A 25585-nucleotide genomic window follows, 5' to 3' on the forward strand; every position below is an offset into this window, starting at 1 on the left:
CACTAAAAGTCAAAGGGAAAATGCCGCAGTAAGAACAAAAAACAACTAGCGAGAAAGCGAACTTTTGTGCAAACACCGTTCTCTCACTTTAATTTAAAATTAGAGCGGAAAAATTTCACGCCGCAAAAATACTCGATTTTGTGGTCCGCTTCCTATTTCGGCGTGACCAAAATGACTATTCCAATTTGACTTCAAAAATCATGAAAATGTGTAACTTCCTCTTCGTCTAACCACACACGGACACTATTCACTCCTGCAATCTCATCCCATTTGAAATGAAAATGCAAACAGAATAAGGCAGATGAAAAAAAATTTGACCCCACCGTGATTCGAACCATTGACCTCTCTTTCATATCCATATGCACTGCCGACTGCGCTATTTGTCCCTTCCTTTTTTAGTGCAACCAACTTTATATTAGCAACAAGCTTTAATTCGGAGTGAGAGCAATAGAGATCACTCAAAAAATAAGAACGAAAGCATGAAGAAATCACTTGAGAAGTCAACAAATGTTCTAGAAAAGCGCAAAATGGTCAAAAGAAAAATTTGCATAAAAAAGACCAACACGTTTACAATAATTGCTATGAACTTCGTTCAAGAGCAATTAAAAATAAGATCAAAAAAATTTAAAAAAAAACAGAAAATCAACGTCAAACAGCCGCATATGAACAGAAAACCACCAACTAGAAATGGAATATTGATTTTTTGAAAAATATGCCTAGCATGAACTATGAATGGATTGGGAAAACCATTTAGAAAGATATCCGTTTCGAAAATCGAAAAAAAACACTAAAAGTCAAAGGGAAAATGCCGCGGTAAGAACAAAAAACAACTAGCGAGAAAGCGAACTTTTGTGCAAACACCGTTCTCTCACTTTAATTTAAAATTAGAGCGGAAAAATTTCACGCCGCAAAAATACTCGATTTTGTGGTCCGCTTCCTATTTCGGCGTGACCAAAATGACTATTCCAATTTGACTTCAAAAATCATGAAAATGTGTAACTTCCTCTTCGTCTAACCACACACGGACACTATTCACTCCTGCAATCTCATCCCATTTGAAATGAAAATGCAAACAGAATAAGGCAGATGAAAAAAAATTTGACCCCACCGTGATTCGAACCATTGACCTCTCTTTCATATCCATATGCACTGCCGACTGCGCTATTTGTCCCTTACTTTTTTGCTGCAACCAACTATATATTAGCAACAAGCTTTAATCCGGAGTGAGAGCAAAAGAGATCACTCAAAAAAGAAGAACGAAAGCATGAAGAAATCACTTGAGAAGTCAAAGAAGGTTCTAGAAGAAAAGCGCAAAATGGTCAAGCGAAAAATTTGCATAAAAAAGACCAACACGATTACAAGAATTGATATGAACTTCGTTCAAGAGCAATTAAAAATAAGATCAAAAAAATTAAAAAAGAAAACAGAAAATCAACGTCAAACAGCCGCATATGAACAGAAAACCACCAACGAGAAATGAAAATTTGATTTTGAAAAAAATTATACCTAGCATGAACTATGAATGGATTGTGAAAACCATTTAGAAATGTATCCGTTTCGAAAATCGAAAAAAACATAAAAGTCAAAGGGAAAATGCCGCAGTGTGAACAAAAAAAACAACTAGCGAGAAAACGAACTTTTGTGCAAGCACCGTTCTCTTACTCTGCTTTAAAATTAGAGCGGAAAAAATTCACGCCGCAAAAATACTCGCTTCTTCGCTCCGCTTCCTGTTTTGGCGTGACCAAAATCACTATTCCAATTTGACTTCAAAAATCATGGAAATGTGTGACTTCCTCTTCGTCTAACCACACACGAACACTTCTGACTTCTCCAATCTCATCACAGTTGAACTGAAAATGCAAAAAGAATAAGCCAAAGCAATACACAAAGCTCTTGTTAGAAAGTAAATATCAACATTGCGACATTCTTCTGTACAAGACGATTAATTTTACAAGACAAAAATATCTAAAAGAAAGGTTGCGAAACTAACGCTGTTTAAAAAGAGCAAAATATAAAATTAAATACGCAAATGTCAAATCGAAGTTCAAGTGCTACGGAAAAAATCCAGATTAGATTACAAGTAAACATGGGCGCATGTTGGGGATCAAGTTAAACATCTTCCCATGTTTTTCGGTTAAAAACGAACAAAGTTTGATAGAGTAAGATAAAACGGGCAAAAAAACATAGCAGGGCAAGTCTTCAAAAAATTTTCATTGACTAAATATAAAACTAGAACTAGAACGGACGATGACCGAATTGGAAAACCATTTCTAAAACATAAACCGACTAGTGTCGGAAGAATTGCTCTCGAACGACAGGCGGATGAAAAAACCATTGACCCCACTGTGAATTGAACCATTGACCTCCCTTTCATATCCATATGCACAGCCGACTGTGCTATTTATCCCTTCCTTTTGCTGCAACCAATTTATATTAGCAACAAGCTTTACTTCGGAGTGAGAGCAATAGAGATCAATTAAAAAAAGAAGAACGAAAGCATGAAGAAATCACTTGATAAGTCAAAGAATGTTCTAGAAGAAAAGCGCAAAATGGGCAAGCAAAAAATTTGCATAATAAAGACCAACACGTTTACAATAATTGCTATGAACTTTGTTCAAGAGGAATTAAAAATAAGATCAAAGTAAAAAAAACAGAAAATCAACGTCAAAAAGCCGCATGTGAACAGACAACCACCAATCGGTTTTAAAAAAATTAGGCCTAGAATGAGCTATGAAAGGATTGGGAAAACCATTTATAAAGGAATCCGATTCGAAAATCGAAAAAACACAAAGTCAAAGTGAAATTGCCGCAGTGTGAACAAAAAACAACTAGCGAGAAAGCGAACTTTTGTGCAAGCACCGTTCTCTTACTCTACTTTGAATTTAGAGCGGAAAAAATTCACGCCGCAAAAATACTCGCTTTTCACTCCACTTCCTGTTTTAGCGTGACCAAAATCACTATTCCAATTTGACATCAAAAATCATGGAAATGTGTGACTTCCTCTTCGTTTAACCACACACGAACACTTCTCACTTCTCCAATCTCATCACAGTTGAACTGAAAATGCAAAAAGAATAAGCCAATGCAATATTCAAAGCTCTTGTTAGAGAGCAAATATCAACATTGCGACATTCTTCTGTACAAGACGAATAATTTTACAAGACAAAAATATCTAAAGAAAAGTTGCGAAACTAAGACTGCTGAAAAAAATCCAAAAATAAAATTAAATAAGCAAATGTCAAATCGAAGTTCAAGTGCTACGAAAAAAATACAGATTAGATTACAAGTAAACATGGGCGCATGTTGGGGATCAATTTAAACATCTTCCAATGTTTTTCGGTTAAAAACGAACAAAGTTCGATAGAGTTAGATAAAACGGGCAACAAAAACATAGCAGGACAAGTCTTCAAAGAAGTTTCATTGACTAAATAAAAACTAGAACTAGAACGGACTTTGAGCGAATTGGAAAACCATTTCTAAAACATAAAACGACTAATGTCGGAAAAATTGCACTCGAACGACAGGCGGATGAAAAAACATTTGACCCCATCGTGATTCGAACCATTGACCTCCCTTTCATATCCATATGCACTGCCGACTGTGCTATTTATCCCATCCTTTTTTGCTGCGACCAACTTTATATTAGCAGCAAGCTTTACTCCGGAGAGAGAGCAATAGAGATCACTCAAAAAAGAAGAACGAAAGCATGAAGAAATCACTTGAGAAGTCAAAGAAAGTTCTAGAAGAAAAGCGCAGAATGGTCAAGCGAAAAATTTGCATAAAAAGACCAACACGTCTACAAGAATTGATATGAACTTCGTTAAAGAGCAATTTAAAATAAGATCAAAAAAATTTTGAAAAAAAAAAACAGAAAATCAACGTCAAACAGCCGCATATGAACAGAAAACCACCAAAGAGAAATGAAAATTTGATTTTGAAAAAAAATATACCTAGCATGAACTATGAATGGATTGGGAAAACCATTTAGAAATATATCCGTTTCGGAAATCGAAAAAAAAAACACAAAATGCAAAGTGAAAATGCCGCAGTGCGAACAAAAACCAACTAGCGCGAAAGCGAACTTTTGTGCAAGCACCGTTCTCTCACTTTACTTTAAAATTAGAGCGGAAAAATTTCACGACGCAAAAGTACTCGCTTTTTCGCTCCGCTTCCTGTTTCGGCTTGACCAAAATCACTATTCCGATTTGACTTCAAAAATCACGAAAATGTGTGACTTCCTCTTCGTCTAACCACACACGAACACTTCGCACTTCTCCAATCTCATCACAGTTGAACTGAAAATGCAAACAGAATAGCCAAAACAATATTCAAAGCTCTTGTTAGAAAGCAAATATCAATATTGCGACATTCTTCTGTACAAGACTATAAATTTTACAAGACAAAAATATCTAAAGAAAGGTTGCGAAACTAAGGCTGCTTAAAAAATCCAAAAATAAAATTAAATAAGCAAATGTCAAATCGAAGTTCAAGTGCTACGAAAAAAATACATTAGATTACAAGTAAACATGGGCGCATGTTGGGGATCAATTTAATCATCTTCCAATGTTTTTCGGTTAAAAACGAACAAAGTTCGATAGAGTTAGATAAAACGGGCAAAAAAAACATAGCAGGACAAGTCTTCAAAGAAGTTTCATTGACCAAATAAAAACTAGAACTAGAACGGACTTTGAGCGAATTGGAAAACCATTTCTAAAACATAAAACGACTAATGTCGGAAAAATTGCACTCGAACGACAGGCGGATGAAAAAACATTTGACCCCATCGTGATTCGAACCATTGACCTTCCTTTCATATCCATATGCACTGCCGACTGTGCTATTTATCCCATCCTTTTTTGCTGCGAGCAACTTTATATTAGCAACAAGCTTTACTTCGGAGAGAGAGAAATAGAGATCACTCAAAAAAGAAGAACGAAAGCATGAAGAAATCACTTGAGAAATCAACGAATGTTCTAGAAGAAAAGCGCAAAATGGTCTAGCGAAAAATTTACATAAAAAAGACCAACACGTTTACAATAATTGCTATGAACTTCGTTAAAGAGCAATTTAAAATAAGATCAAAAAAATTTTGAAAAAAAACAGAAAATCAACGTCAAACAGCCGCATATGAACAGAAAACCACCAACGAGAAATGAAAATTTGATTTTGAAAAAAAAAATATACCTAGCATGAACTATGAATGGATTGTGAAAACCATTTAGAAATATATCCGTTTCGAAAATCGAAAAAAAACATAAAATGCAAAGTGAAAATGCCGCAGTGTGAACAAAAACCAACTAGCGAGAAAGCGAACTTTTGTGCAAGCACCGTTCTCTCACTTTACTTTAAAATTAGAGCGGAAAAATTTCACGACGCAAAAGTACTCGCTTTTTCGCTCCGCTTCCTGTTTCGGCGTGACCAAAATCACTATTCCGATTTGACTTCAAAAATCACGAAAATGTGTGACTTCCTCTTCGTCTAACCACACACGAACACTTCTCACTTCTCCAATCTCATCACAGTTGAACTGAAAATGCAAACAGAATAGCCAAAACAATATTCAAAGCTCTTGTTAGAAAGCAAATATCAATATTGCGACATTCTTCTGTACAAGACTATAAATTTTACAAGACAAAAATATCTAAAGAAAGGTTGCGAAACTAAGGCTGCTTAAAAAAATCCAAAAATAAAATTAAATAAGCAAATGTCAAATCGACGTTCAAGTGCTACGAAAAAAATACAGATTAGATTACAAGTAAACATGGGCGCATGTTGGGGATCAATTTAAACATCTTCCAATGTTTTTCGGTTAAAAACGAACAAAGTTCGATAGAGTTAGATAAAACGGGCAAAAAAACATAGCAGGACAAGTCTTCAAAGAAGTTTCATTGACTAAATAAAAACTAGAACTAGAACGGACTTTGAGCGAATTGGAAAACCATTTCTAAAACATAAAACGACTAAGGTCGGAAAAATTGCACTCGAACGACAGGCGGATGAAAGAACATTTTACCCCATCGTGATTCGAACCATTGACCTTCCTTTCATATCCATATGCACTGCCGACTGTGCTATTTATCCCATCCTTTTTTGCTGCGACCAACTTTATATTAGCAACAAGCTTTACTTCGGAGAGAGAGCAATAGAGATCACTCAAAAAAGAAGAACAAAAGCATGAAGAAATCACTTGAGAAATCAACGAATGTTCTAGAAGAAAAGCGCAAAATGGTCCAGCGAAAAATTTACATAAAAAAGACCAACACGTTTACAATAATTGCTATGAACTTCGTTCAAGAGCAATTTAAAATAAGATCAAAAAATTTTTTTTTAAAAAAAACAGAAAATCAACGTCAAACAGCCGCATGTGAACAGAAAACCACCAACGAGAAATGAAAATTTGATTTTGAAAAAAATATACCTAGCATGAACTATGAATGGATTGTGAAAACCATTTAGAAATATATCCGTTTCGAAAATCGAAAAAAACATAAAATGCAAAGTGAAAATGCCGCAGTGTGAACAAAAACCAACTAGCGAGAAAGCGAACTTTTGTGCAAGCACCGTTCTCTCACTTTACTTTAAAATTAGAGCGGAAAAATTTCACGACGCAAAAGAACTCGCTTTTTCGCTCCGTTTCCTGTTTCGACGTGACCAAAATCACTATTCCGATTTGCCTTCAAAAATCACGAAAATGTGTGACTTCCTCTTCGTCTAACCACACACGAACACTTCTCACTTCTCCAATCTCATCACAGTTGAACTGAAAATGCAAACAGAATAGCCAAAACAATATTCAAAGCTCTTGTTAGAAAGCAAATATCAATATTGCGACATTCTTCTGTACAAGACTATAAATTTTACAAGACAAAAATATCTAAAGAAAGGTTGCGAAACTAAGGCTGCTTAAAAAAATCCAAAAATAAAATTAAATAAGCAAATGTCAAATCGACGTTCAAGAGCTACGAAAAAAATACAGATTAGATTACAAGTAAACATGGGCGCATGTTGGGGATCAATTTAAACATCTTCCAATGTTTTTCGGTTAAAAACGAACAAAGTTCGATAGAGTTAGATAAAACGGGCAAAAAAACATAGCAGGACAAGTCTTCAAAGAAGTGTCATTGACTAAATAAAAACTAGAACTAGAACGGACTTTGAGCGAATTGGAAAACCATTTCTAAAACATAAAACGACTAAGGTCGGAAAAATTGCACTCGAACGACAGGCGGATGAAAGAACATTTGACCCCATCGTGATTCGAACCATTGACCTTCCTTTCATATCCATATGCACTGCCGACTGCGCTATTTATCCCATCCTTTTTTGCTGCGACCAACTTTATATTAGCAACAAGCTTTACTTCGGAGAGAGAGCAATAGATATCACTCAAAAAAGAAGAACAAAAGCATGAAGAAATCACTTGAGAAATCAACGAATGTTCTAGAAGAAAAGCGCAAAATGGTCCAGCGAAAAATTTACATAAAAAAGACCAACACGTTTACAATAATTGCTATGAACTTCGTTCAAGAGCAATTTAAAATAAGATCAAAAAATTTTTTAAAAAAAAACAGAAAATCAACGTCAAACAGCCGCATGTGAACAGAAAACCACCAACGAGAAATGAAAATTTGATTTTGAAAAAAAATATACCTAGCATGAACTATGAATGGATTGTGAAAACCATTTAGAAATATATCCGTTTCGAAAATCGAAAAAAACATAAAATGCAAAGTGAAAATGCCGCAGTGTGAACATAAACCAACTAGCGAGAAAGCGAACTTTTGTGCAAGCACCGTTCTCTCACTTTACTTTAAAATTAGAGCGGAAAAATTTCACGACGCAAAAGTACTCGCTTTTTCGCTCCGCTTCCTGTTTCGACGTGACCAAAATCACTATTCCGATTTGACTTCAAAAATCACGAAAATGTGTGACTTCCTCTTCGTCTAACCACACACGAACACTTTGCACTTCTCCAATCTCATCACAGTTGAACTGAAAATGCAAACAGAATAGCCAAAACAATATTCAAAGCTCTTGTTAGAAAGCAAATATCAATATTGCGACATTCTTCTGTACAAGACGAAAAATTTTACAAGACAAAAAAATCTACAAGAAAGGTTGCGAAACTAACGCTGCTTAAAAAAATCCAAAAATAAAATTAAATAAGCAAATGTCAAATCGAAGTTCAAGTGCTACGAAAAAAATACAGATTAGATTACAAGTAAACATGGGCGCATGTTGGGGATCAATTTAAACATCTTCCAATGTTTTTCGGTTAAAAACGAACAAAGTTCGATAGAGTTAGATAAAACGGGCAAAAAAAACATAGCAGGGCAAGTCTTCAAAGAAGTTTCATTGACTAAATAAAAACTAGAACTAGAACGGACTTTGAGCGAATTGGAAAACCATTTCTAAAACATAAAACGACTAAGGTCGGAAAAATTGCACTCGAACGACAGGCGGATGAAAGAACATTTGACCCCATCGTGATTCGAACCATTGACCTTCCTTTCATATCCATATGCACTGCCGACTGCGCTATTTATCCCATCCTTTTTTGCTGCGACCAACTTTATATTAGCAACAAGCTTTACTTCGGAGAGAGAGCAATAGATATCACTCAAAAAAGAAGAACAAAAGCATGAAGAAATCACTTGAGAAATCAACGAATGTTCTAGAAGAAAAGCGCAAAATGGTCCAGCGAAAAATTTACATAAAAAAGACCAACACGTTTACAATAATTGCTATGAACTTCGTTCAAGAGCAATTTAAAATAAGATCAAAAAATTTTTTAAAAAAAAACAGAAAATCAACGTCAAACAGCCGCATGTGAACAGAAAACCACCAACGAGAAATGAAAATTTGATTTTGAAAAAAAATATACCTAGCATGAACTATGAATGGATTGTGAAAACCATTTAGAAATATATCCGTTTCGAAAATCGAAAAAAACATAAAATGCAAAGTGAAAATGCCGCAGTGTGAACATAAACCAACTAGCGAGAAAGCGAACTTTTGTGCAAGCACCGTTCTCTCACTTTACTTTAAAATTAGAGCGGAAAAATTTCACGACGCAAAAGTACTCGCTTTTTCGCTCCGCTTCCTGTTTCGACGTGACCAAAATCACTATTCCGATTTGACTTCAAAAATCACGAAAATGTGTGACTTCCTCTTCGTCTAACCACACACGAACACTTTGCACTTCTCCAATCTCATCACAGTTGAACTGAAAATGCAAACAGAATAGCCAAAACAATATTCAAAGCTCTTGTTAGAAAGCAAATATCAATATTGCGACATTCTTCTGTACAAGACGAAAAATTTTACAAGACAAAAAAATCTACAAGAAAGGTTGCGAAACTAACGCTGCTTAAAAAAATCCAAAAATAAAATTAAATAAGCAAATGTCAAATCGAAGTTCAAGTGCTACGAAAAAAATACAGATTAGATTACAAGTAAACATGGGCGCATGTTGGGGATCAATTTAAACATCTTCCAATGTTTTTCGGTTAAAAACGAACAAAGTTCGATAGAGTTAGATAAAACGGGCAAAAAAAACATAGCAGGGCAAGTCTTCAAAGAAGTTTCATTGACTAAATAAAAACTAGAACTAGAACGGACTTTGAGCGAATTGGAAAACCATTTCTAAAACATAAAACGACTAAGGTCGGAAAAATTGCACTCGAACGACAGGCGGATGAAAGAACATTTGACCCCATCGTGATTCGAACCATTGACCTTCCTTTCATATCCATATGCACTGCCGACTACGCTATTTATCCCATCCTTTTTTGCTGCGACCAACTTTATATTAGCAACAAGCTTTACTTCGGAGAGAGAGCAATAGATATCACTCAAAAAAGAAGAACAAAAGCATGAAGAAATCACTTGAGAAATCAACGAATGCTCTAGAAGAAAAGCGCAAAATGGTCCAGCGAAAAATTTACATAAAAAAGACCAACACGTTTACAATAATTGCTATGAACTTCGTTCAAGAGCAATTTAAAATAAGATCAAAAAATTTTTTAAAAAAAAAACAGAAAATCAACGTCAAACAGCCGCATGTGAACAGAAAACCACCAACGAGAAATGAAAATTTGATTTTGAAAAAAAATATACCTAGCATGAACTATGAATGGATTGTGAAAACCATTTAGAAATATATCCGTTTCGAAAATCGAAAAAAACATAAAATGCAAAGTGAAAATGCCGCAGTGTGAACATAAACCAACTAGCGAGAAAGCGAACTTTTGTGCAAGCACCGTTCTCTCACTTTACTTTAAAATTAGAGCGGAAAAATTTCACGACGCAAAAGTACTCGCTTTTTCGCTCCGCTTCCTGTTTCGACGTGACCAAAATCACTATTCCGATTTGCCTTCAAAAATCACGAAAATGTGTGACTTCCTCTTCGTCTAACCACACACGAACACTTCTCACTTCTCCAATCTCATCACAGTTGAACTGAAAATGCAAACAGAATAGCCAAAACAATATTCAAAGCTCTTGTTAGAAAGCAAATATCAATATTGCGACATTCTTCTGTACAAGACTATAAATTTTACAAGACAAAAATATCTAAAGAAAGGTTGCGAAACTAAGGCTGCTTAAAAAAATCCAAAAATAAAATTAAATAAGCAAATGTCAAATCGACGTTCAAGAGCTACGAAAAAAATACAGATTAGATTACAAGTAAACATGGGCGCATGTTGGGGATCAATTTAAACATCTTCCAATGTTTTTCGGTTAAAAACGAACAAAGTTCGATAGAGTTAGATAAAACGGGCAAAAAAACATAGCAGGACAAGTCTTCAAAGAAGTTTCATTGACTAAATAAAAACTAGAACTAGAACGGACTTTGAGCGAATTGGAAAACCATTTCTAAAACATAAAACGACTGAGGTCGGAAAAATTGCACTCGAACGACAGGCGGATGAAAGAACATTTGACCCCATCGTGATTCGAACCATTGACCTTCCTTTCATATCCATATGCACTGCCGACTGCGCTATTTATCCCATCCTTTTTTGCTGCGACCAACTTTATATTAGCAACAAGCTTTACTTCGGAGAGAGAGCAATAGATATCACTCAAAAAAGAAGAACAAAAGCATGAAGAAATCACTTGAGAAATCAACGAATGTTCTAGAAGAAAAGCGCAAAATGGTCCAGCGAAAAATTTACATAAAAAAGACCAACACGTTTACAATAATTGCTATGAACTTCGTTCAAGAGCAATTTAAAATAAGATCAAAAAATTTTTTTAAAAAAAAACAGAAAATCAACGTCAAACAGCCGCATGTGAACAGAAAACCACCAACGAGAAATGAAAATTTGATTTTAAAAAAAAATATACCTAGCATGAACTATGAATGGATTGTGAAAACCATTTAGAAATATATCCGTTTCGAAAATCGAAAAAAACATAAAATGCAAAGTGAAAATGCCGCAGTGTGAACATAAACCAACTAGCGAGAAAGCGAACTTTTGTGCAAGCACCGTTCTCTCACTTTACTTTAAAATTAGAGCGGAAAAATTTCACGACGCAAAAGTACTCGCTTTTTCGCTCCGCTTCCTGTTTCGACGTGACCAAAATCACTATTCCGATTTGACTTCAAAAATCACGAAAATGTGTGACTTCCTCTTCGTCTAACCACACACGAACACTTTGCACTTCTCCAATCTCATCACAGTTGAACTGAAAATGCAAACAGAATAGCCAAAACAATATTCAAAGCTCTTGTTAGAAAGCAAATATCAATATTGCGACATTCTTCTGTACAAGACGAAAAATTTTACAAGACAAAAAAATCTACAAGAAAGGTTGCGAAACTAACGCTGCTTAAAAAAATCCAAAAATAAAATTAAATAAGCAAATGTCAAATCGAAGTTCAAGTGCTACGAAAAAAATACAGATTAGATTACAAGTAAACATGGGCGCATGTTGGGGATCAATTTAAACATCTTCCAATGTTTTTCGGTTAAAAACGAACAAAGTTCGATAGAGTTAGATAAAACGGGCAAAAAAAACATAGCAGGGCAAGTCTTCAAAGAAGTTTCATTGACTAAATAAAAACTAGAACTAGAACGGACTTTGAGCGAATTGGAAAACCATTTCTAAAACATAAAACGACTAATGTCGGAAAAATTGCACTCGAACGACAGGCGGATGGAAAAACATTTGACCCCATCGTGATTCGAACCATTGACCTTCCTTTCATATCCATATGCACTGCTGACTGTGCTATTTATCCCATCCTTTTTTGCTGCGACCAACTTTATATTAGCAACAAGCTGTACTTCGGAGAGAGAGAGAGCAATAGAATTCACTCAAAAAAGAAGAACGAAAGCATGAAGAAATCACTTGAGAAATCAAAGAATGTTCTAGAAGAAAAGCGCAAAATGGTCCAGCGGAAAAATTTACATAAAAAGACCAACATGTTTACAATAATTGCTATGAACTTCGTTAAAGAGCAATTTAAAATAAGATCAAAAAAATTTTGAAAAAAAAAACAGAAAATCAACGTCAAACAGCCGCATATGAAAAGAAAACCACCAACGAGAAATGAAAATTTGATTTTGAAAAAAAAATACCTAGCATGAACTATGAATGGATTGTGAAAACCATTTAGAAATATATCCGGTTCGAAAATCGAAAAAAAAACATAAAATGCAAAGTGAAAATGCCGCAGTGTGAACAAAAAACAACTAACGAGAAAGCGAACTTTTGTGCAAGCACCGTTCTCTCACTTTACTTTAAAATTAGAGCGGAAAAATTTCACGACGCAAAAGAACTCGCTTTTTCGCTCCGCTTCCTGTTTCGACGTGACCAAAATCACTATTCCGATTTGACTTCAAAAATCACGAAAATGTGTGACTTCCTCTTCGTCTAACCACACACGAACACTTCGCACTTCTCCAGTCTCATCACAGTTGAACTGAAAATGCAAACAGAATAGCCAAAACAATATTCAAAGCTCTTGTTAGAAAGCAAATATCAATATTGCGACATTCTTCTGTACAAGACTATAAAATTTAAAAGACAAAAATGTCTACAAGAAAAGTTGCGAAACTAACGCTGTTTAAAAAATCCAAATATAAAATTAAATAAGCAAATGTCAAATCGAAGTTCAAGTCCTACGGTAAAAGTCCACATTAGATCACAAGTAAACATGGGCGCATTTTGGGGATCAAGTTAAAGATCTTCCAATGTTTTTCGGTTAAAAACGAATAAAGTTTGATAGATTTAGATAAAACGGGCAAAAAAACATAGCAGGACAAGTCTTCAAATAATTTTCATTGACTAAATATAAAACTAGAACCAGAACGGACTATGACCGAATTGGAAAACCATTTCTAAAACATAAACCGACTAATGTCGGAAGAATTGCTCTCGAACGACAGGCGGATGAAAAAACCATTGACCCCACCGTGATTTGAACCATTGACCTCCCTTTCATATCTATATGCACTGCCGACTGTGCTACTTGTCCCATGCTTTTTGCTGCAACCAATTTTATATTAGCAACAAGCTTCATTTCGGTGTGAGAGCAATAGAAATCACTCAAAAAAGAAGAACGAAAGCATGAAGAAATCACTTGATAAGTAAAAAAATGTTCTAGAAGAAAAGCGCAAAATGGTCAAGAGAAAAATTTGCATATAAAGACCGACACGTTTACAATAATTGCTATGAACTTTGTTGAAGAGCAAATAAAAATAGGTCAAAATAAAAAAAAACAGAAAATCAACGCCATAAAGCCGCATGTGAACAGAAAACCACCAACGAGAAATGAAAATTCGGTTTTAAAAAAATATGCCTAGCATGAACTATGAATGGATTGGGAAAACCATTTAGAAAGATATCCGTTTCGAAAATCGAAAAAAACACTAAAATTCAAAGGGAAAATGCCGCAGTGTGAACAAAAAACAACTAGCGAGAAAGCGAACTTTTGTGCAAGCACCGTTCTCTCACTTTACTTTAAAATTAGAGCGGAAAAATTTCACGACGCAAAAGAACTCGCTTTTTCGCTCCGCTTCCTGTTTCGACGTGACCAAAATCACTATTCCGATTTGACTTCAAAAATCACGAAAATGTGTGACTTCCTCTTCGTCTAACCACACACGAACACTTCGCACTTCTCCAGTCTCATCACAGTTGAACTGAAAATGCAAACAGAATAGCCAAAACAATATTCAAAGCTCTTGTTAGAAAGCAAATATCAATATTGCGACATTCTTCTGTACAAGACTATAAAATTTAAAAGACAAAAATGTCTACAAGAAAAGTTGCGAAACTAACGCTGTTTAAAAAATCCAAATATAAAATTAAATAAGCAAATGTCAAATCGAAGTTCAAGTCCTACGGTAAAAGTCCACATTAGATCACAAGTAAACATGGGCGCATTTTGGGGATCAAGTTAAAGATCTTCCAATGTTTTTCGGTTAAAAACGAATAAAGTTTGATAGATTTAGATAAAACGGGCAAAAAAACATAGCAGGACAAGTCTTCAAATAATTTTCATTGACTAAATATAAAACTAGAACCAGAACGGACTATGACCGAATTGGAAAACCATTTCTAAAACATAAACCGACTAATGTCGGAAGAATTGCTCTCGAACGACAGGCGGATGAAAAAACCATTGACCCCACCGTGATTTGAACCATTGACCTCCCTTTCATATCTATATGCACTGCCGACTGTGCTACTTGTCCCATGCTTTTTGCTGCAACCAATTTTATATTAGCAACAAGCTTCATTTCGGTGTGAGAGCAATAGAAATCACTCAAAAAAGAAGAACGAAAGCATGAAGAAATCACTTGATAAGTAAAAAAATGTTCTAGAAGAAAAGCGCAAAATGGTCAAGAGAAAAATTTGCATATAAAGACCGACACGTTTACAATAATTGCTATGAACTTTGTTGAAGAGCAAATAAAAATAGGTCAAAATAAAAAAAAACAGAAAATCAACGCCATAAAGCCGCATGTGAACAGAAAACCACCAACGAGAAATGAAAATTCGGTTTTAAAAAAATATGCCTAGCATGAACTATGAATGGATTGGGAAAACCATTTAGAAAGATATCCGTTTCGAAAATCGAAAAAAACACTAAAATTCAAAGGGAAAATGCCGCAGTGTGAACAAAAAATAACTAGCGAGAAAGCGAACTTTTGTGCAAGCAACGTTCTCTTACTCTACTTTAAAATTAGAGCGGAAAAAATTCACGCCGCAAAAATACTCGCTTTTCGCTCCGCTTCCTGTTTTGGCGTGACCATAATCACTATTCCAATTTGACTTCAAAAATCATGGAAATGTGTGACTTCCTCTTCGTCTAACCACACACGAACACTTCTCACTTCTCCAATCTCATCAAAGTTGAACTGAAAATGCAAAAAGAATAAGCCAAAGCAATATTCAAAGCTCTTGTTAGAAAGCAAATATCAACATTGCGACATTCTTCTGTACAAGACAAAAAATTTTACAAGACAAAACAATCTACAAGAAAGGTTGCGAAACTAACGCTGTTTAAAAAAATCCAAATATAAAATTAAATACGCAAATGTCAAATCGAAGTTCAAGTGCTACGGAAAAAATCCAGATTAGATTACAAGTAAACATGGGCGCATGTTGGGGATCAAGTTAAACGTCTTCCAATGTTTTTCGGTTAAAAACGAACAAAGTTTGATAGAGTAAGATAAAACGGGCAAAAAAAATAGCAGGACAAGTCTTCAAAGAATTTTCATTGACTAAATATAAAACTAGAACTAGAACGGACAATGAGCGAATTGGAAAATCATTTCTAAAACATAAACCGACTAATGTTGGAAAAATTGCATTCGAACGACAGGCGGATGAAAAAACATTTGACCCCATTGTGATTCGAACCATTGACCACCCTTTCATATCCATATGCACTGCCGACTGTGCTATGTGTCCCTTCCTTTTTTGCTGCAACCAACTTTATATTAGCAACAGGCTTTACTTCGGAGTGAGAGCAATAGAGATCACTCAAAAAATAAAAACAAAAGCATGAAGAAATCACTTGAGAAGACAACAAATGTTCTAGAAAAGCGCAAAATGGTCAAGAGAAAAATTTGCATAAAAAAGACCAACACGTTTACAATAATTGCTATGAACTTTGTTCAAGAGCAATTAAAAATTAGACCAAAATAAAAAAAACAGAAAATCAACGTCAAAAAGCCGCATGTGAACAGAAAACCACCAACGAGAAATGAAAATTTGATTTTGAAAAAAAAATATACCTAGCATGAACTATGAATGGATTGTGAAAACCATTTAGAAATATATCCGTTTCGAATATCGAAAAAAAACATAAAATGCAAAGTGAAAATGCCGCAGTGTGAACAAAAACCAACTAGCGAGAAAGCGAACTTTTGTGCAAGCACCGTTCTCTCACTTTACTTTAAAATTAGAGCGGAAAAATTTCACGACGCAAAAGTACTCGCTTTTTCGCTCCGCTTCCTGTTTCGACGTGACCAAAATCACTATTCCGATTTGACTTCAAAAATCACGAAAATGTGTGACTTCCTCTTCGTCTAACCACACACGAACACTTCGCACTTCTCCAATCGCATCACAGTTGAACTGAAAATGCAAACAGAATAGCCAAAACAATATTCAAAGCTCTTGTTAGAAAGCAAATATCAATATTGCGACATTCTTCTGTACAAGACTATAAATTTTAAAAGACAAATATGTCTACAAGAAAAGTTGCGAAACTAACGCTGTTTAAAAAATCCAAATAAAAAATTAAATAAGCAAATGTCAAATCGAAGTTCAAGTCCTACGGTAAAATTCCACATTAGATCACAAGTAAACATGGGCGCATTTTGGGGATCAAATTAAACATCTTCCAATGTTTTTCGGTTCAAAACGAATAAAGTTTGATAGATTTAGATAAAACGGGCAAGAAAACATAGCAGGACAAGTCTTCAAATAATTTTCATTGACTAAATATAAAACTAGAACCAGAACGGACTATGACCGAATTGGAAAACCATTTCTAAAATATAAACCGACTAATGTCGGAAGAATTGCTCTCGAACGACAGGCGGATGAAAAAACCATTTACCCCACCGTGATTTGAACATTGACCTCCCTTTCATATCCATATGCACTGCCGACTGTGCTACTTGTCCCATGCTTTTTGCTGCAACCAATTTTATATTAGCAACAAGCTTCATTTCGGTGTGAGAGCAATAGAAATCACTCAAAAAAGAAGAACGAAAGCATGAAGAAATCACTTGATAAGTCAAAAAATGTTGTAGAAGAAAAGCGCAAAATGGTCAAGAGAAAAATTTGCATAAAAAAGACCGACACGTTTACAATAATTGCTATGAACTTTGTTCAAGAGCAAATAAAAATAAGATCAAAATAAAAAAAAAACAGAAAATCAACGCCATAAAGCCGCATGTGAACAGAAAATCACCAACGAGAAATGAAAATTCGGTTTTAAAAAAAACATGCCTAGCATGAACTATGAATGGATTGGGAAAACCATTTAGAAAGATATCCGTTTCGAAAATCGAAAAAAAACACTAAAATTCAAAGGGAAAATGCCGCAGTGTGAACAAAAATAACTAGCGCGAAAGCGAACTTTTGTGCAAGCAACGTTCTCTTACTCTACTTTAAAATTAGAGCGGAAAAAATTCACGCCGCAAAAATACTCGCTTTTCGCTCCGCTTCCTGTTTTGGCGGGACCATAATCACTATTCCTATTTGACTTCAAAAATCAAGGAAATGTGTGACTTCCTCTTCGTCTAACCACAAACGAACACTTCTCACTTCTCCAACCTCATCACAGTTGAACTGAAAATAAAAAAAGAATAAGCCAAAGCAAAATTCAAAGCTCTTGTTAGAAAGCAAATATCAACATTGCGACATTCTTCTGTACAAGACGAATAATTTTACAAGACAAAAATATCTACAAGAAAGGTCGCGAAACTAACGCTGCTTAAAAAAATCCAAAAATAAAATTAAATAAGCAAATGTCAAATCGAAGCTCAAGTGCTACGAAAAAAATACAGAATAGATTACAAGTAAACATGGGCGCATGTTGGGGATCAATTTAAACATCTTCCAATGTTTTTCGGTTAAAACGAACAAAGTTCGATAGAGTTAGATAAAACGGGCAAAAAAACATAGCAGGACAAGTCTTCAAAGAAGTTTCATTGACTAAATAAAAACTAGAACTAGAACGGATTTTGAGCGAACTCGAAAACCATTTCTAAAACATAAAACGACTAATGTCGGAAAAATTGCACTCGAACGACAGGCGGATGAAAAAACATTTGACCCCATCGTGATTCGAACCATTGACTTCCCTTTCATATCCATATGCACTGCCGACTGTGCTATTTATCCCATCCTTTTTTGCTGCGACCAACTTTATATTAGCAACAAGCTTTACTTTGGAGAGAGAGCAATAGAGATCACTCAAAAAAGAAGAACGAAAGCATGAAGAAATCACTTGAGAAATCAACGAATGTTCTAGAAGAAAAGCGCAAAATGGTCAAGCGAAAAATTTTACATAAAAAAGACCAACACGTTTACAATAATTGCTATGAACTTCGTTCAAGAGCAATTTAAAATAAGATCAAAAAAATTTTAAAAAAAACAGAAAATCAACGTCAAACAGCCGCATATGAACAGAAAACCACCAACGAGAAATGAAAATTCGGTTTTAAAAAAAATATGCCTAGCATGAACTATGAATGGATTGGGAAAACCATTTAGAAAGATATCCGTTTCGAAAATCGAAAAAAACACTAAAATTCAAAGGGAAAATGCCGCAGTGTGAACAAAAAATAACTAGCGAGAAAGTGAACTTTTGTGCAAGCAACGTTCTCTTACTCTACTTTAAATTTAGAGCAGAAAAAATTCACGCCGCAAAAATACGCTTTTCGCTCCGCTTCCTGTTTTGGCGTGACCAAAATCACTATTGCAATTTGACTTCAGAGATCATGGAAATGTGTGACTTCCTCTTCGTCTAACCACACACGAACACTTCTCACTTCTCCAATCTCATCACAGCTGAGCTGAAAATGCAAAAAGACTAAGCCAAAGCAATATTCAAAGCTCTTGTTAGAAAGCAAATATCAACATTGCGACATTCTTCTGTACAAGACGAATAATTTTACAAGACAAAAATATCTACAAGAAAGGTCGCGAAACTAACGCTGCTTAAAAAAATCCAAAAAAAAATTAAATAAGCAAAAGTCAAATCGAAGTTCAAGAGCTACGGAAAAAAATCCAGATTAGATTAAAAGTAAACATGGGCGCATGTTGGGGATCAATTTAAACATTTTCCAAAGTTTTTCGGTTAAAAACGAACAAAGTTTGATAGAGTTAGAAAAAACGGGCAAAAAACATAGCACGACAAGTCTTCAAAGAATTTTCATTGACTAAATAAAAAACTAGAACTAGAACGGACTATGAGCGAATTGGAAAACCATTTCTAAAACAAAAACCGACTAATGTCGGAAGAATTTCTCTCGAGCGACAGGCGGATGAAAAAACATTTGACCGCACCGTGATTCGAACCATTGACCTCCCTTTCATATCCATATGCACTGCTGACTGTGCTATTTGTCTCTTCCTTTTTTGCTGCAACCAACTTTGTATTAGCAACAAGCTTTACTTCGGAGTGAGAGCAAAAGAGATCACTCAAAAAAGAAGAACGAAAGCAAGAAGAAATCACTTGAGAGGTCAACGAATGTTCTAGAAGAAAAGCGCAAAATGGTCAAGCGAACAATTTGCATAAAAAGACCAACACGTTTACAAGAATTGATATGAACTTCGTTCAAGAGCAATTAAAAATAAGATCAAAATAAAAAAAACAGAAAATCAACGTCATAAAGCCGCATGTGAACAGAAAACCAACAACGAGAAATGAAAATTCGGTTTTAAAAAACATATGCCTAGCATGAACTATGAATGGATTGGGAAAACCGTTTAGAAAGATATCCGTTTCGAAAATCGAAAAAAAAACACTAAAAGTCAAAGGGAAAATGCCGCAGTGTGAACAAAAAACAACTAGCGAGAAAGCGAACTTTTGTGCAAGCAACGTTCTCTTACTCTACTTTAAAATTAGAGCGGAAAAATTTCACGCCGCAAAAGTACTCGCTTTTTCGCTCCGCTTCCTGTTTCGGCGTGACCAAAATCACTATTCCGATTTGACTTCAAAAATCATGAAAATGTGTGACTTCCTCTTCGTCTAACCACACACGAACACTTCTCACTTCTCCAATCTCATCACAGTTGAATTGAAAATGCAAAACGAATAAGCCAAAGCAATATTCAAAGCTCTTGTTAGAAAGCAAATATCAATATTTCGACATTCTTCTGTACAAGACTAGAAATTTTACAAGACAGAAATATCTAAAAAAGTTGCGAAACTAACGCTGTTTAAAAAATCCAAATATAAAATTAAATACGCAATTGTCAAATCCAAGTTCAAGTGCTACGGAAAAAATCCAGATTAGATTACAAGTAAAACATGGGCGCATGTTGGGGATCAATTTAAACATCTTCCAATGTTTTTTGGTCAAAAACGAACAGTTTGATAGAGTTAGATAAAACGGGGCAAAAAAACATAGCAGGACAAGTCTTCAAAAAATTTTCATTGACTAAACAAAAAACTAGAACTAGAACGGACTATGAGCGAATTGGAAAACCATTTCTAAAACAAAAACCGACTAATGTCGGAAGAATTGCTCTCGAACGACAGGCGGATGAAAAAACATTTGACCGCACCGTGCTTCGAACCATTGACCTCCCTTTCATATCCATATGCACTGCCGACTGTGCTATTTGTCCCTTCCTTTTTTGCTGCAACCAACTTTATATTAACAACAAGCTTTAATTCGGAGTGAGAGCAAAAGAGATCACTCAAAAAAAAGAACGAAAGCATGAAGAAATCACTTGAGAAGTCAAAGAAAGTTCTAGAAGAAAAGCGCAAAATGGTCAAGCGAAAAATTTACATAAAAAAGACCAACACGTTTACAAGAATTGATATGAACTTCGTTCAAGAGCAATTAAAAATAAGATAAAAAATAAAAAAAAACAGAAAATCAACGTCAAAAAGCCGCATGCGAAAAGATAAACCACCAACGAGAATTGGAAATTCGGTTTTAAAAAAAGTAGGCCTAGAATGAAATATGAATGGAATGGGAAAACCATTTAGAAAGATATCCGATTCGAAAATCGAAAAAAACACAAAAATTCAAAGTGAAATTGCGGCAGCGTGAACAAAAAACAACTAGCAAGAAAGCGAACATTTGTGCAAGCACCGTTCTCTCACTCTACTTCAAAATTAGAGCGGAAAATTTTCACGCCGCAAAAATAAAGGCCTTTTGGCTCCGCTTCCTGTATCGGCGTGACCAAAATCACTATTCGTCTAACCACACACGAACACTTCTCACTTCTCCAATCTCACCACAGTTGAACTGAAAATGCAAACAGAACAAGCCAAAACAAAATTCAGAGCTCCTGTTAGAAAGCAAATATCAATATTGCGACATTCGTTTGTACAAGACTATAAATTTTACAAGACAAAAACATCTACAAGAAAAGTTGCGAAACTAACGCTGTTTAAAAAAATCCAAATATCAAATTAAATACGCAAATGTCAAATCGAAATTCAACTGCTACGGTAAAATTCCACATTAGATCAAAAGTAAACATGGGCGCATTTTGGGGATCAAGTTAAACATCTTCCAATGTTTTTCGGTTAAAAACGAATAAAGTTTGATAGAGTTAGATAAAACGGGCAAAAAACATAGCAGGAAAAGTCTTCAAAGAATTTTCATTGACCAAAGAAAAACTAGAACAAGAAGGGACTATGAGCGAATTGGAAAATCATTTCTAAAACATAAACCGACTAATGTTGACAAATTGCACTCGAACGACAGGCGGATGAAAAAACATTTGACCAAATCGTGATTCGAACCATTGACCACCCTTTCATATCCATATGCACTGCCGACTGCCGACTGTGCTATTTGTCCCTTCCTTTTTTGCTGCAACCAACTTTATATTAGCAACAAACTTCACTTCGGAGTGAGGGCAATAGAGATCACTCAAAAAATAAGAACGAAAGCATGAAGAAATCACTTGAGAAGTCAACGAAAGTTCTAGAAGAAAAGCGCAAAACCGCAAAATTTACATAAAAAAGACCAACACGTTTACAATAATTGCTATGAACTTCGTTCAAGAGCAATTGAAAATAAGATAAAAAACAGAACATCAACGTCAAAAAGCCGCATGTGAACAGAAAATCACCAACGAGAAATGGAAATTCGGTTTTAAAAAAACTAGGACTAGAATGAACTATGAATGGATTTGGAAAACCATTTAGAAAGAAATCCGATTCAAAAATAAAAAAAACACTAGAAGTCAAAGTGAAATTGCCGCAGTGTGAACAAAAAACAACTAGCGAGAAAGCGAACTTTTGTGCAAGCACCGTTCTCTCACTCTACTTTAAAATTAGAGCGGAAAAATTTCACGCCGCAAAAATACTAGCTTTTTCGCTCCGCTTCCTGTTTCGGCGTGACCAAAATCACTATTCCAATTTGACTTCAAGAATCATGAAAATGTGTGAACAGATCTTAAAAAGAAAAAGAGAGCAATTCAATACATTTCAAATTCTTTGAATTGTAAAAAATACGAAAGACGTTATGTGATTGTTGTATTGTCATAAAATGATGATTCGATGCTTCGCTTCTTGCTGTGAAGCTTTATCTCCAAGCCTTCAACATAATTTGGAGGTTAGAAAATTTAAATCAGCTCAACCACTATTTTAAACCAGTTTAGCCGATCGGTTATCTTCTGCCAAAAGAGTTACAAACGAGTGACAAACTAAGAGTTACAAAAGGTTTACTAAAGTGTTGCAAACTAGTTACAAACTATTTAAAACCACGTTAAAAACTGAATATATCCTTGATAAGACCTGTAAAACTCTTCATTTCTCGAAGAAAATAGAGGTTTACAGATTTAAGATTTTTCGAAATTTGAATTTTCCTTGCTTCGTAACAAACTTCATGGATAAAATTTGTTGCTATAACGAATACTGATAATTTGAAAACTTAGAACTCTTTTACAGTATAATATGAAACAAGGTAACAAGAAATCGCAACTACAAATTGTCTCAAAAAAATTCAAGTAGCTCGCCGACAGCAGGTTAAATGATGAAAATGTTTGTGAAATATATTAGTAGAAACGATTAACAACTTCCATCAACCTCAGGACACTTGTCAGCCTCCAGAAAACTTGAACGTATAATCGTTCAGATATTTTCTTTTTCCAAAAAAAATTTAATAAAAACCAAGCAATAATTGGTTGATTCGAACAAAAACGTTTTCAAAGCCTGTTGGATTTTAAGAAAAGGAGTCAGCTTTCATAATTGATTGGTATTTGATAGTCAAATCTTAATTATTAGACAAAAAATATCTGTATGTCATTTGGTCTTGCAAAGAAACAACCATCCTGAACATTTCATTAAAACTTTGACATAAAACCCTTACTTTTTCATCTGATCTTTCAATATTTTCTAATAAAAAATCTGTTTTATTTGATAAGGCAAACTGCTGCTCATGCAACCATAATCTTAATTACATCAGTTACCAAATATCACATTTCATCGTGTGATACCAAAATAGAACAGAAAACGTTAACGAACTAGCGTCGGACGAATTACTCTAAACGACTCTAGCGGGGCAATTTAATTCAGAGGGGTGGGGGTGGGGGTGGGGGGGGGGGGGGGGGGTTGAAGCCATGATAATGTTACGAGTGCAAAAATCCGCACTGGACGCGTTTTAATTCATGCCCTCCTGGATGGTAGTCAGAGACCTTAACCACTTAGCTATGCCGGCTTTTCTATCTCAATTAAAATCGCCTTTAAATTAGCAATAGACAATTTTGGAATGGGAGCAATTCATATCACCCGAAATCAAGAAGTCAAAGGTAACAAAAAAGTCACTAGAGAGCGAAATAAGGTTTTAAAACACAAGCGCAAAAAAGATCAAGCAAAAATTTCGAAAAGAGAAGACACAAACTTTTACAATAGTTGCTTCAAACTTCGTTCGAGAACAATTAAAATATTGATTTAACAACAAAATATGGTTCATTTTTCACCATTTTCACAGTTGAAAAAACTTTTGCTCCATATGCATCAAACTTGATCGACATTCTTATTATTTATTGGATTTTTTCTATTCAACTTTTTGCAGAATATTTTTCACTAAATTAGACTACGGATGTGCCCAGTTTAAACTCAAAACTATGATCATACAATTTCCTGTTATGCCCGGCTGTCAATAGCCCAATCTTAATAAAAAATGATCGGTTAGCTAGATTTAGATGAGGCGAGTGTTAGACATGTTCTCGATTTGAGTTGTTAAGTAAAAAAAATCATTAAAAACAACGGAATAAGTTTTCTTTTTTAAAGACAAAAATGAATTCAATTAACAAAACGAATGGGTTTGAAATGCATCCAACTTCGATTTTTTCGGTTAACCTAATTTCTTGAAAATTACCTTTTAAAAATAGCCAAAGTTGCTTCGATATCGAAAACTTTCCAATTGTTTTTGGATAATTAAGTTTTTATCATAACAAGAATATATATTCGCAGAAAAAGTTAACTTTTTATCAGTCTGGAGACTTATTTTGGATCACTCTATGCCTCGCAAAGACTCGCACGACTCCTCTCGTTCTATTCATTTTTAATTTTTTTTTCTTTGATAGTTTTAAAAACCATTTTGATCATAACAGTCTAAAAACATCAGATTCTACCTCCCATTGCACTGACTGGGAATATCACCTTGAATGTTGAAGTGGCTCCTGGTTCAAATTTTCCTTCACCCCTGCCCTGTCTACTGCCGCTGTTATTCAGAGTGAGTGGGGGAGTTTTGATAAGACCTTTGTGTCCATATATCACCAGTCGTGGACTGCAGTCGCAACCAGAGCTGATGGTTCCTCCAGACGAATCGTTGGGACTGGTTGTGACTGATATCTCAATTGGGATCTCTAAAAATTAACAATATGTATTAGTTACTATAATATAGCCATATTTTAGGTTTGAGTGAGCATTTATACAGCAACTGAATTGATATTTTTAATATATCCAAAGCACGCTAAGAAAATAATCGTTGTCTGGTAAAAAAAACAATCGACTAAACGTCAGAAGAATTGCTCTCGAACGACTAGTGGGAGCTCTAATCATTTGCAGCCCGCTTCAGTCGGGGGGGAGCCTATATGGGACTAACAAAATCAATAGTGGGCTTCAAATAACCACATTAGAAGTTAAAATATACCACCATTAAGATTTAAAGTGAAAAATGGCACCAGTTTCGGCACACTTTTCAGTTGACTTTTAGTATTAAATTGCCGCCAATTGAGTTCAGCTGCTTGAAATTGTGATTGAGAGAGAAATTTAGATCACGCGAACCGCAAAAAATCAAGGGCGTAAAAGTCACTCGAAAAGTCAAAATTGTCAAGCAAAAATTTTGCATAAAAAAGACACACACGTTTACAATAATTGCTATGAACTTAGTTCAAGAGCAATTAAAAA

The 25585-nt window shown here is 34.9% G+C and overlaps 1 protein-coding gene across 2 annotated transcripts in view; it reads right to left on the bottom strand.

The window, feature by feature from the left end:
• Positions 1 to 25585, bottom strand: part of LOC142348119 (lipoxygenase homology domain-containing protein 1-like) — a 208432-nt gene that overhangs the window by 67044 nt on the left and 115803 nt on the right. For both annotated transcript variants that reach the window (XM_075399300.1, XM_075399299.1), the window contains one exon: positions 24836 to 25041. In XM_075399300.1, the coding sequence (XP_075255415.1) occupies positions 24836 to 25041 (206 nt within the window). The remainder of the gene's footprint in view (positions 1 to 24835; positions 25042 to 25585) is intronic.

The sequence above is a fragment of the Convolutriloba macropyga genome, chromosome 10 (assembly GCF_964194025.1).
Source record: "Convolutriloba macropyga chromosome 10, txConMacr16.3, whole genome shotgun sequence".
NCBI classification, from domain to species: Eukaryota; Metazoa; Xenacoelomorpha; order Acoela; family Convolutidae; genus Convolutriloba; species Convolutriloba macropyga.